Genomic DNA, 12,132 nt, shown 5'->3' on the forward strand with positions numbered 1-12,132 from the left:
GTCACCTTGGGATGTGGGGGAGGAGCTCTGCACATCCCACATTGGGAACGAGGGAATTGGGGGGTCAGATCCCAGCACCCCCCCCCCCACTCACTGGTATCCTCTCCTCACTTTCCCTTTCTAAGAAGAAGAAGAGGCCGGAGAGGAAGAGTGTGAGCCTCGGGCCCTCTCCTCATGGGCAGGCTGACCAGGACCGAGGGGTCGGCGGGCCTCATCACAAGCCGATTCCCACGGGGCCGGGGTCAGGCTGGGGGTGGGAATGAGACGCTGGGCCGGGCGGCCCCGTTGGATGAATGGATCAATGAATGGCCGTGTGGGGGTGAGGGCTGACCTGGGAGGTAGGAGGCAGGGGGAGGGGCAGAGAGCTCGGGTCCCCCATCTTCCGGTGGCTGGAGACCCAAGTCCCCAGGGGGAGGGGGGGTGATGGTGGTGGGAAGCGCGTTGGCCTCCGTGCCTTGCTGTCGGAGAAGAGTCAGCTTCCTGAGACAATATCCATTTTTATATTTCTTGGAAATTTCGTGGCATTCATTTCGGGGAAAATAAAAGCTGTCATTGCTGGAGAAATGATACCAATCAGGGTCTGAAAAGGCTGGAAAATTATCCTCCTGGAGATGAAACGTGGAGGGGAAAATGCAGATTAAAAGCACAAAGAGCCACTCTGCCACCGCCCTGCCCTCCCTCCCCCTCCCCCTCCCCCTCCCCGAACCACCACGTTTTTTGCGCAATTCCATCTCTCCGTAGAATTAATTGGACCTGAGGAGAATGCGCAGGGCAGAAGAAGACCCCAGAATGGCCGGAGCTAGAGGCAGGATGGCCAGAAACAGACAGAGGTGGCCATCAGGGCGACGGGCCCCAGGGGAGGACGGCAAGATGGCAGGCTGATCCCTCTAGTCCCCGCCAGACATGTCATTGCTTAGGAAGTGCTGGAGCCCCAAGGCCTTACTGGTGTTCTTGGGGTGGGTAGGGCCGGGCAGAGTGGGAAGAGACTCAGAAATATCATTCATCCAAGCAGCCCCAACTTCTCAGTGTCAAATGTGGCCTGCCCCTGAGTGCAGTAGGGGGGGGGGTGGTGGTGGGCAGAATTAGGCTCCATCTCAGAGCAGGGGCAGGGGTAGGGTCGGTTTTTCCATTTAAAAACCAAGTCCAAAAGGCAGAAGGGAGCAGGTGCCCATGTACAGCCTGCTCCCGAACTCCAGGCTCAGGGCCCGAGGTCGGGGACTCCAGGACAAAGGACCGGGCTGCCTCCCTCGTGGGGAGGAGCTCCATCTCTAGGCCTTTCCTCCCTACCTGGGCCGGGGACTTCCTGGGCAGAGTGGCCAGGGCCAGCCAAGCTTGGGGAGGCAGCAGGCTCAGCCTCCCCACTGGGGTTGGGCACAGGGCTCTTGGCCAGCCGGAGTCCCAGACATGGGCTGATGTGGGCCAGGGGTTAAAAGGAGGACCAGGAAGTCTGCCACGGACGGTCTCTGGGCGCCGGGCACTGCCCCATCTCTGCCTTCCCACCGCCTGAAGCTCAGCTCCAGTTTGCTGGGCTTGTCCCGGACGGCCCACGAGCGAGCGTCCGGGATTTGCAGCCTCAACCCCTTCCCAGCAGGCTGGTAGGCGGCTCCGGGCCGAGTGGAGGCATCGCCTCAGGAAGGGCCCCCCTTCTGGGCAGCCGCAGCGGGCCGGGCGCACTCCTCCCGGGACCGACCCAGGGGCAGACTCCCGGTCCCCGAGCCGGGAGCGGGTGGCGCGGTCCTCCGGAGCGCGTCTCGGCGGCCGCCGCGTCCCCATCTCCGCGCGGCCGCCGCCGAGCTGACAGGTAGCCGGGAGCCAAGCAGGAAGGAGGGGGCGCGGGGGGCGGGCGGAGGAGGGTGGAGCCGCCGGCGCGCCCCCTCCCTCGGGGCCGGCGGGCGGCGCGGCGGCAGAGGAGGCGGCGGGCGCACGGAGAGGGCGGCGGGAGCTGTAGCTCGCCGCGCTCCGCGCTCGCCCCGCTCCGCCTCGGCTCGCGGCTCCGGCCCGGCTCCTCCGTCCTCGGCCGTCCCGGGCGCGCACCGGCCGGGTAAGTCTGCTGGCCGCCGCGGCCTCCACCAGCGCGGCGCCGGCCGCTGCGCCGGGCCTCCCGGCTTTGTCTGCGTCCTCCCGGCTCGGGCTCCAGCGGCGGCGGCGGCGGCGGCGACTCCGGGACTCGGTCCTCGGGATCCGCTGACTGCGCCGCGCCGCGCCGGAGGCTCTGAGCCCCGGGCTCGCGAGGCGCAGGGGGTGAAACTTCGCCCAAGTTTGGGTTCGGGGGAGAACCTGTTGGAGCCGGGAGTGGCCCGAGGCGGGAATGGGGAGCGGAGGACGCGGTCCGTCTCCCCGGCTCCCCGGCAGCCGTCGGGGGGAGGCGGGACGCCTGGAGACGGCCGCAGTTGGGAAGCGCTGGGGGGACCCCGGGGGCGGCCCGGACGGAGTTTAGTTCTTTGGTCCTGGTGCTTGGATGCCTGGTGCGGGGAGCCCGAGGCGGCCTCGGGGTCCTCCCGGGCGCGCCCCTGACCTGCTGATCTGGGATGGCCAAAAACAAAGGCGAGGGCAAGAGGCAGCTGAGCACAGATCCCGCTGTGTGCGGGGCGCGAGCCTCCTGCCCGGGGCCCCCGAGCGAGCGGGGCACGCGGGGCAGTCAGGGTACAAGGAAGCCCGACTGCGCCCCGCGCCGCCCGCTCGCAGCCTCCCCTCCCCTCCTTGCCGGGTGGCAACGCCAGGCCAGGCCCTGGGGAGCCGGGGGGGGGGGAGTGGGGTGGACTCTAAGGGCCTCCCGGCCCCGCTCCGGGGCTCCTGCTGGCGGCGGGGCCTCCCTGAGTCGGCGTCTGCCTCCCGCAGCCTCGCGCGGCCGCGGACCGGGAGCCATGCGGACGGCGGGCAGGAGGCCAGCGGCCGGCGGCCTGGCGGCGTAGGCGGCCCGGGCGGTGCACCGAGGCGCGGGGCGCCGGCCGGCCGGGCGCCATGGAGGCCCCGTACTCCATGAGCGCGCACTACGACGAGTTCCAGGAGGTGAAGTACGCGAGCCGGTGCGGCGCGGGCGGGGCGCGCGGGGCGTCGCTGCCGCCCGGCTTTCCGCGGGGCGCGGGGCGCGGCGCCGGCGGGGCCCGGGCCGGCCTGCCGCGCTGGAACCGGCGCGAGGTGTGCCTGCTGTCGGGGCTGGTGTTCGCCGCCGGGCTGTGCGCCATCCTGGCCGCCATGCTGGCGCTCAAGTACCTGGGCCCGGGCGGCGCGGGGGGCGCGGCGGGCGCGGCGGGCGCGGGCGCGGCGGGCGGCGGCGCGTGTCCCGAGGGCTGCCCCGAGCGCAAGGCCTTCGCGCGCGCCGCGCGCTTCCTGGCCGCCAACCTGGACGCCAGCATCGACCCGTGCCGGGACTTCTACTCGTTCGCGTGCGGCGGCTGGCTGCGGCGCCACGCCATCCCCGACGACAAGCTGACGTACGGCACCATCGCGGCCATCGGCGAGCAGAACGAGGAGCGGCTGCGGCGCCTGCTGGCGCGGCCGGCCGGGGGCCCCGGCGGCGCGGCGCAGCGCAAGGTGCGCGCCTTCTTCCGCTCGTGCCTCGACATGCGCGAGATCGAGCGGCTCGGGCCGCGGCCCATGCTCGACGTCATCGCCGACTGCGGCGGCTGGGACCTGGGCGGCGCGGGGGCCGCGGCCGGGCCGCCGGGGGCGGCGGCGGCGCGCTGGGACCTCAACCGGCTGCTCTACAAGGCGCAGGGCGTGTACAGCGCGGCCGCGCTCTTCTCGCTCACCGTCAGCCTGGACGACAGGAACGCCTCGCGCTACGTCATCCGCGTGAGTGCCCGGGGCGCGGGGCCCGCCGCGCCGCCTCGCCCCCGCCCGCCCCGCCCCGCCCCGCCCGGCCCGGGGATCGCGGCGCTCAGCCCGGCGCGCGCGCGGGAGCCGCGATCCGTTCCCAGCCCGGGGCCCCGCACGCCGGGCCGGCGGGAGAGGAGCGTGGGGAGCGGCGGCGGGCGGGCTGCGCTCTGCCCCGGCGCCCCGACCCGCACCTCCCGCGGCTCCCAGGGCGGCCCAGGTGCGGGAGGCCGCGGGCCGGGCTGGCAGGCTCAGCCCAGCAGGACGGGGCTGAGGGCTGGGCGGCGGGCGGCGGGCGGAGGGGCGTCTGGCCGGTCTTTCCGGGGCATCCGGGTGGCCGGCGGTTGACCTCGGGTGTGGGTGCCCCGTCTGCTTCCCCAGATTGACCAGGACGGGCTCACCCTGCCCGAGAGGACCCTGTACCTAGCTCAGGACGAGGAGAGCGAGAAGGTGCCCGGCGATGGGGCGGCTGGGCTGCTGGGCGGGCCGGGGGCCGTCGCGGGGGAGCCCCGGGGCCAGGCCCGCCCCCCCCCCTGAGGAGTCCCTGTGGGGCGGCAGATCCTGGCGGCCTACAGGGTGTTCATGGAGCGTCTGCTGAGACTTCTGGGAGCCGAGGCCGTGGAGCAGAAGGCCCAGGAGATCCTGCAGCTGGAGCAGAGGCTGGCCAATGTGAGCCGGGGCAGGGGCTGCTGGACGGGAGCAGGGTCCCGGGTGGGGGGGGGGTGGAGAGGGCGGCCAGGCTCAGCTCTGCCCTCCCCAGATCACTGTGTCCGAGTACGATGACCTGCGTCGCGACGTCAGCTCCATGTACAACAAGGTGACGCTGGCCCAGCTGCAGAAGATCACCCCCCACGTGAGTGGACGGCCCCAGGCCTGGGGACGGGGCGGGGCCTGGCGGCAGGGGGCGGGGCCAGCTCCTCCCCGCACCTGGGCTCTGAGTTCCCGCCCCTCGTCGCCCTCCCCTCCGTCCTCTGTGGCCGCTGTCCTGGCCCCACAGCTGCGGTGGAAGTGGCTGCTGGACCAGATCTTCCAGGAGGACTTCTCGGAGGAGGAGGAGGTGGTGCTGCTGGCCACAGACTACATGCAGCAGGTGTCCCAGCTGATCCGCTCCACGCCCCGCAGGTGAGGCTGCGATCGCCCGCCGCTCCTTGCCCCTGCCGCACAGCCCTGCTGGGCACCCTGGCCCTGTCTGCTGGGCAACCGCAGGATGGCCACCTCTGTGCAGAGCCCCATGAGGGAGGCCGGTGGGAGCACTGTAATAGGAGTCCAGGTCCCAGGTCTCGGGGTCATTGTTCCCTCCTGCCCCAAGGGAGCTTGGGCCACCTTCTGGGGTGCCATGGTTTCCTCTAGGTCTGGGGAAACTGAGTCTGGATGGTTTCTAGGGAGGGTGTGGCTGATGAAGGGCAGCTGGGAGGCAGGGTCTGCCCAGTCCCTGGTCCCAGGGAAAGGCGGAGTGTGTTCTGCCGAGTGACTGAGTCTCAGCACCCTCCAGGCCGAGCTCCTGTGTGCCTGGGTTGCCGTCTTGCCCGTCCCCGTGTGCGCAGGGAGGATCCCGGGCGGCCCCCAGTGTGGGACCCCAGGGGGAGTCGCGTGGGGGACCCACGGGCACACTTACACACCCCCCCCCCGCTTCCCCTGGCCCCAGGATCCTGCACAACTACCTGCTGTGGCGTGTGGTGGTGGTGCTGAGCGAGCACCTGTCGCCGCCGTTCCGAGAGGCGCTGCACGAGCTGGCCCGGGAGATGGAGGGCAGCGACAAGCCCCAGGAGCTGGCGCGCGTCTGCCTGGGCCAGGCGAATCGCCACTTTGGCATGGCTCTCGGTGCCCTCTTTGTACACGAGCACTTCTCGGCTGCCAGCAAAGCCAAGGTCAGGCTGCTCGGGGGGCGGGGGTGGGGGGGGGGGTGTGGCGGTGTGGTCCTCACACATTCCCTTCTCCCTCCCACGTCAGGATCTGGAGAGGGTTTCCGGGAAGTCTTTATCAGTCTTCCTCCCCCAGTCCCAGGGCAGGAGCTGTCCTCTACCTGTGCTTCTTTCTGGCATGTTCCTATATGCCTCTCTCAGCCATGCTCAAGGAAGGGCGCAGCATTAGGAATGTACAGCGTGTTTTAGAGCCTTTGCCCCCTTCCAGTCGAGAGCTGTTGTCAGCGTGGCCTGCATGGACCCCCACCTTTAGGGACTCTCCTTGGTGCTTCCATGACAACCTGAGCTTAGGACGTGGTACCGGACGTTGGGAATACCCTTGGTAGCCGGGTGCTAGGGCCAGATCTAAGACCTCCTTGACTGACCTCTGATTCCTGGCCTTTGACCTGGCAGGTGCAACAGCTGGTGGAAGACATCAAGTACATCTTGGGCCAGCGCCTGGAGGAACTTGACTGGATGGACGCCCAGACCAAGGCAGCTGCTCGGGCTAAGGTGAGATGGGATCTGGGTCTGATACTGCTTCCAAGACCCTTTTTCTGTGTGCCGACTGGGTGCCAGGCCGTGGAGGATGATGAGAGAAAGAGAGGCCTTGGTGGAATTGGCACCGTCTGGGCTGCCACCCCTAGGCTGGCCTCGTGCTTTTGCCCGCTGCCTTCAGAGGACCTGGCCCATTCTTCTGCCCTGTCTCCCACAGCTCCAGTACATGATGGTCATGGTGGGCTACCCAGACTTCCTGCTTAAGCCAGAGGCCGTGGACAAGGAGTACGAGGTAGGGGCCTCCCCCCTGCTCCACCCAGCCCAATGGGCAGGCTTTTCCAGGCCCCTGACCCAGACCCCCGGGAAGCCCACCACAGGACACAGACAGATGAACTCCTGGCTACTCAGCAGCTGGCCAGGTTCTCTCCGGGCCTGCTGCTGAGTGCCGCCCACCTCTCGTGCAGTTTGAGGTCCATGAGAAGACCTACTTCAAGAACATCCTGAACAGCATCCGCTTCAGCATCCAGCTCTCCGTCAAGAAGATCCGGCAGGAGGTGGACAAGTCCACGTGGGTGCTTCGCGGAGAGCGGGGGGGCGGGGAGATAGTCGTGGAGGGCTTGGAGGAGCAGACTGCTTCAGACGTGTAGGGTGCATGGGCCTGCACAGGGCTTGGGATGGGGCCAGCAGGGTGTGACCCAGCCTGGGGAGGCCCGGAGGATGCTCACTTGGGGCTGGACCATGGGAACCCGGTTGAAGAAGGCTGGAGTGTGAGGAGCCTTCCAGACCCCACCGCTGACTCCAGCTTCCCTCCACAGGTGGCTGCTCCCCCCACAGGCGCTCAATGCCTACTATCTACCCAATAAGAACCAGATGGGTAAGGAGGCGTGTCCTGGCAGGGGTGGGCGTGCCTTCCAGCGGGCGTGCCTCTCGCCGACCACGCCCTCTTCTTAGTGTTCCCGGCCGGAATCCTGCAGCCCACACTGTATGACCCTGACTTCCCACAGTGAGTACCTGCGGCCGGAGGTCTTGCCTGGAGGGTAAAGTGGGGGAGCTGCGCTGCCCCGTAACTGGGCTGGGTCTTAGCAGCGGCAGACGCTGGCTTCCCAGACTCTCACTTGGTTATCTGCTGGGCGTCGGTGGCTCCCGTGTGTAGTCCTAGCTACTCAGGAGGCTGAGATCCAAGGATCAAGATTTGAAGTCAGCCCAAGCAGACACAGGAGACTTATTTCTATTAAACCAGCAAAAAAAAGCCAGACGGTGAGGTGTGGTTCAGGTGGTATAGCGATGCCTTGAGCACAAAAAAAAAGCCACGCAAGAGCACCAGACCATGAGTTTAAACCTCTTATTATTGGCAGGCGCACGCGTGCACACACACACACACACACACACACACAATTGTGTGTTGTTTTTTCTTATCGTTTTGTTTAAATGTCACGGATATCCCCAGCCTATTTTAGGCTTATTTAGGGGTTGCAGAAGTGGAGGGGCCCTCGTGATGAGGAAGGAGGCCAAACCCCACGGGAGTGCCTCAGTTTCCTTCCCGTCTCCCCGCCGTGGTGTCCGCAGCCCTCCCTCACCACCTTTCTTAGGCACTGTTTTCCGGAGGCTGTCTGGACAGGTACCATTGGCCTCCCGCATAGCTCATGAGGAAGATCGGGGTGCGCTCTGTGCTCAGGGCCTCACCGATGTGTCCGTGGCCTCCCTGGCCACCTTCCGGGGCCTGGGCAGCAGCACGGGGCTCTCGGGGAGCGGCCAGGGACCGGGGCCTGATGCAGCCTCTGTGGCCCCAGGTCTCTGAACTACGGGGGCATTGGCACCATCATCGGGCACGAGCTGACGCACGGCTACGACGACTGGGGTGAGGCCCGTGGGGCCCGAGGGGGCGGCCGTTGGTGGGGAGGACTGACTGACTGAGAGGCTGGTGGGTGACAGGCGGGTGGGGCCGGGAGGCTCGCAGGCCTGGGTGCCGAGCCGGCTGTGGGGCGAGGCTCGGTCTCAGCGGCCCGCTGGCCCACGCCCGCAGGGGGCCAGTACGACCGCACCGGGAACCTCCTGCACTGGTGGACCGAGGCCTCGTACAGTCGCTTCCTGCGCAAGGCCGAGTGCATCGTCCGTCTCTATGACAACTTCACCGTCTACAACCAGCGGGTGAGATGTCACCCTGCCTCCCCCTCCCCCCCCCCGGTGCCCCAGCGAGGTCCCCGGACACACGCTCCGCGTTGGCAGGCCCCCACGGGTCCACAGCGTCACACGGTTCCCGTGTAGGGGTGGGGAAGAGTGGGTGGGAGAGGCAGGGGGAGGAAGAGGAAGGCTTTTCTCTGAGGCTCGGGGAAAGAAAGATCCGGAAGGGGTGGCTGGGGCTTGGGGCAGGGGCCCAGGGGTAGCCGGGGCAGTGGGTGGCCCGTGGGCCCTACTCAACCCCCGCTGCCCCCTTGTGGCAGGTGAATGGGAAGCACACGCTTGGGGAAAACATCGCGGACATGGGCGGCCTCAAGCTGGCCTACTACGTGAGTGGCCCCGTCTGCCCTCTGTCCCTGCTGAGGGGACAAAAGACATGGCCCCCTCCCCGCCTGTCCCGGCTTGGGCGGGGACAGAGCCCCCCAGGGGTCCCCAGGCAAGGAAGGAGCCCTGGGCCCCGCCGTCCCTGGAGGGGGGCAGCCTGCTTGGAACGGTGCAGGGGCCCAGCGAGGTCAAGGTGGTGCCGTGCAGAGCCGGGCTGGTGATGGAGGGGGATCCCGGCCGAGGACGGGAGAGGGGCAGTGCTCAGGACGGGGAGACAGCTCCCCTCTGCTCCGCACCCCCCCCAGGCCTATCAGAAGTGGGTGCGGGAGCATGGCCCCGAGCACCCGCTGCACCGGCTCAAGTACACGCACAACCAGCTCTTCTTCATCGCCTTCGCGCAGGTGGGCCGGGTGGGGGGGAGCCCGGTGGGGGTGGGGGTGGGGACGCAGTAGCCCCGCCTTCCTCAGGCGTCACAGGGCTGTACCCCGGGTCCCAGCCTGCATCCCAGCACCTGTGTGCTCAGAGCGGACGGTTCTGGGGCACTGACGGGGCCTGAAGGTGTGGGGTGGGTGGCGGCGGCGGCGGGGGGGGGGGCAGTTCACACCTGCCTCCGTCCACCCCCCCCCCCACATCTACCCACTCCACACCCAGAACTGGTGCATCAAGCGGCGCTCGCAGTCCATCTACCTTCAGGTGCTGACCGACAAGCACGCCCCCGAACACTACAGGTAGGCCTGCCCGCCGGCCGGGCGCGGGGGTGGAGCGGGCAGGGGGGACGCGAGGTCGGTCCTTATCCTCTTGGGGGTCTCCCCGCCTCACCCCAGGGTGCTGGGCAGCGTGTCTCAGTTTGAGGAGTTCGGCCGCGCCTTCCACTGCCCCAAGGACTCGCCCATGAACCCCGCCCACAAGTGCTCTGTGTGGTGACCCCGCTCGCCCCCCCACCGCCCCCCACCGCCCCCCACCGCCCCGCATGGATCGCCCGCGGCCGGCTGCTGGAGCCAGGCTCCCCCCACACACCCACCTTCCGGGGTTCTCTGGGGCCCCCACCGCTGCTGTGTTCTTCCCGACGCCTGTGCTCAATAAAGCTGCTGTACCGTCGCCGCCGTGGCCTCCTCCCGTGTCCCGGGGAGCCGCGGGTGGGAGGCTGGGGCGTTCGTGGCCCCTCGGGGTGCCCTGGCCTGGTTGACTCTCCTGCCTCCCGAGCTGGGTGGGTCTCCACGCCCCTTCTCCCCGCCAGCCTCTGCCCTCCCCCCCCGCCCCCCGTCCTGAGAACCTACATTTCTGGGTGATGGCAATGGAAAGCGGGACGCGCCCGGAGCCCCTGGATCATTCCCCCTTACCGAGCGTGTACCCCCCTTGTCCCTCGGGCGGGGGCAGCTGGGTCGGAAGCTCTCGGCCCTTCCCCGCCCTCCGCGGGGCGTCTGGAACAGCCCACCCCAGCCTTCTGGCCCCGGACCATGGCTTCCGCGAGGCCCCAGGCCCAGCCCTCTTGATCTTGCAAGTTGCCTGGATTCCCCCCCCCCCCCGCCCCAAAAGCAGCCCCTCCTGTCCCTGTGCCCATTTGGGGGAGGCCTCAAGGGCGTGGTGAGCAGCAGGGTCCCTTCTGTGTAAGGGATGGGACACAGGAGGCCGGGTCACTCCGGGGCTGGCCTCTTCCTGTCTGTCTGCTTGGCTGGACCGGGGGGAGTTTCCTGCCCCCCCCCCGAGGCTGCCGCGGAGCAGGAGGCCCGAGACCCTGCCCTGCCCTGCCCCCGGCTGCTCTCCCAGGCGGGCACTCGCAGCCTCCTCCCGGCCACCCAGCGCGCGCAGGTCCCCGAGCTGGTGTCTGCAGGTGGCCGTGTCTTGGCTCGGCTGTGTGGGCTGCACTCAGCACTGGCCGGTGCACTCTGCTAAGCACCCCAGACGCCCAGCGCACGCCCCGGCCAAGCCTTCCTCTGCGTGGTCCAGTGTCCAGAGCGGGTGGCGTGTCAGCGAGCTCAGCACAGCTGATGAAACCAGCCTCGGTTTCCCTCGTGTCCGGTGAAGGGACGTCAGTGTCCTTCCCAGTGTCTGCGCAATTCTGGAAGCCGCCAGGAGCGAGTGGTGGGGGCGGCTTCACCCACGCAGCTATGTGCTCAGCGAAGCTCATTGGGATAACAAAAAAACCCAGGCTTCCGCTAAGCACACAATAGCAGGGAAATAAAGGAACAGGGACAGTTAGGATGGCACTGAAGCGTCAGGCAGCCACCCGGGTGCCACACGCCTACGGCCACACGCCAGGGCCACCTGGGAGGGCATTGTCCTTGAGGCTGGCTGGGCCTCTGTAGGACGCATCTCTGCCACCTATAGCTTGGTGTCTGGGCCTTGGGGTCTGGGGGTTCCCGCTGGGCGATTTTGGCATCCCCAGCCCCCCGGCGCCAGGGTCACCGTGGGCAACGGAGGGTGAGGATACCTTCGCCAGCGGCTCGCTCCATCCTCTGACTCCACTTCCTCAGAGCTGAAGCGGCCAGGGGTGCTCGAACCCACCCAGAGGGGCCCGGACTTAGATGTTTGCTACCCCGATAGATGCTTGGTGCCGACCCAGATAGCTAACGTTGGGCTGCGGCCAGCGAGAGGCCCTTGGGGTCATATTCAAAGTGGATTGTGCCCTTGCTCCATGTAGGTTAGAAGCCCAGGGTCTTCCCCCCCCCCCACACCCCTGGAGGTGGATCGTCTGGCCCCTGGGGAGTCAGCCCTGTCCCACCCTGTGCTCTCTATGCTGAATGGCAACCCAGTTCCTTCCCTGTCTGGGGTACCCCTCACACCAGACTGAGTGGTTTGGGGGTGCTGGAGGGGATGTGGCCTGTGCCGCTGCTGAGACTACTTGTCTCCTCACCCCTATCCCCCGCCCCCCCGGGCTCCCCGCCACCCCCTCAGCTGGCTTGAAGAACCTACTTTCCCTTGATTAAGAAGGACAGCCAAGGCGGGGGGGGGGGGGAGGAGAAAAAAAAAAAAAGGACAGCCTTCAGCCGGGCACCGGTGGCTACGCCTGCCGTCCCAGCTCCGCAGGAGACAGAGGTCTGAGAATCAAGGTCTGAAAGGAGCCCCAGCAGACGAATCTGAGAAGCTTATTTTCAATAAAAAGTCAGAAGTGGAGGTGTGGCTCAAGAAGTAGAGTGCGAGCCTTGAGCAAAAAAAGCTAAGCAAGAACTCAGGCCCCGAGTTCAAACCCCAGTATGAGCACACAGACCACATAGAACCATTTTCCCTTCTTTCTATGGATTTTAGGCTTGCCTAGAGCCTGAGCATTATCTACTCCCACCCACCCCCATTTTCTCTCCAGCGCCACCTTGTGCCAGGGCAGGGCAAGACAGGACAATGGCAGGACAGAACCTAGCTTTCTTCCCTCCCTCCCTCCCTCCCTCCCTCCCTCCTCTCCCTTCCTCCCTTTCTCCCC

General features: G+C 67.5%; 2 protein-coding genes across 3 annotated transcripts; one reads left to right on the forward strand and one right to left on the reverse strand.

Annotated features, from left to right (window-relative positions):
* Window positions 1-1,628: 1,628 nt before the first annotated feature.
* On the reverse strand, window positions 1,629-2,963 carry LOC125350105 (basic salivary proline-rich protein 2-like). The gene is made up of 2 exons (XM_048344338.1): window positions 2,857-2,963; window positions 1,629-2,523 (listed from the first exon to the last, which is right to left on the reverse strand). The coding sequence occupies exons 1-2, from the start codon at window positions 2,961-2,963 to the stop codon at window positions 1,629-1,631; spliced, it is 1,002 nt and encodes a 333-aa protein (XP_048200295.1).
* On the forward strand, window positions 2,962-9,697 carry Ecel1 (endothelin converting enzyme like 1). 2 transcript variants are annotated; one of them, XM_048344520.1, is made up of 17 exons: window positions 2,962-3,795; window positions 4,198-4,266; window positions 4,375-4,485; window positions 4,577-4,669; window positions 4,814-4,938; window positions 5,462-5,684; window positions 6,132-6,230; window positions 6,433-6,507; window positions 6,680-6,783; window positions 7,031-7,089; window positions 7,167-7,218; window positions 8,006-8,073; window positions 8,239-8,363; window positions 8,657-8,722; window positions 9,023-9,118; window positions 9,369-9,445; window positions 9,542-9,697. In XM_048344520.1, the coding sequence occupies exons 1-17, from the start codon at window positions 2,962-2,964 to the stop codon at window positions 9,639-9,641; spliced, it is 2,376 nt and encodes a 791-aa protein (XP_048200477.1). In that variant the 3' UTR covers window positions 9,642-9,697. The 2 variants fall into 2 exon arrangements, with proteins under 2 accessions (XP_048200477.1, XP_048200478.1); XM_048344521.1 differs by having other exon boundaries at window positions 6,680-6,777; window positions 9,542-9,665.
* The last annotated feature ends 2,435 nt before the right edge of the window (window positions 9,698-12,132 follow it).

Source organism: Perognathus longimembris, chromosome 4 (genome assembly GCF_023159225.1).
Source record: "Perognathus longimembris pacificus isolate PPM17 chromosome 4, ASM2315922v1, whole genome shotgun sequence".
Taxonomy (NCBI): Eukaryota; Metazoa; Chordata; class Mammalia; order Rodentia; family Heteromyidae; genus Perognathus; species Perognathus longimembris.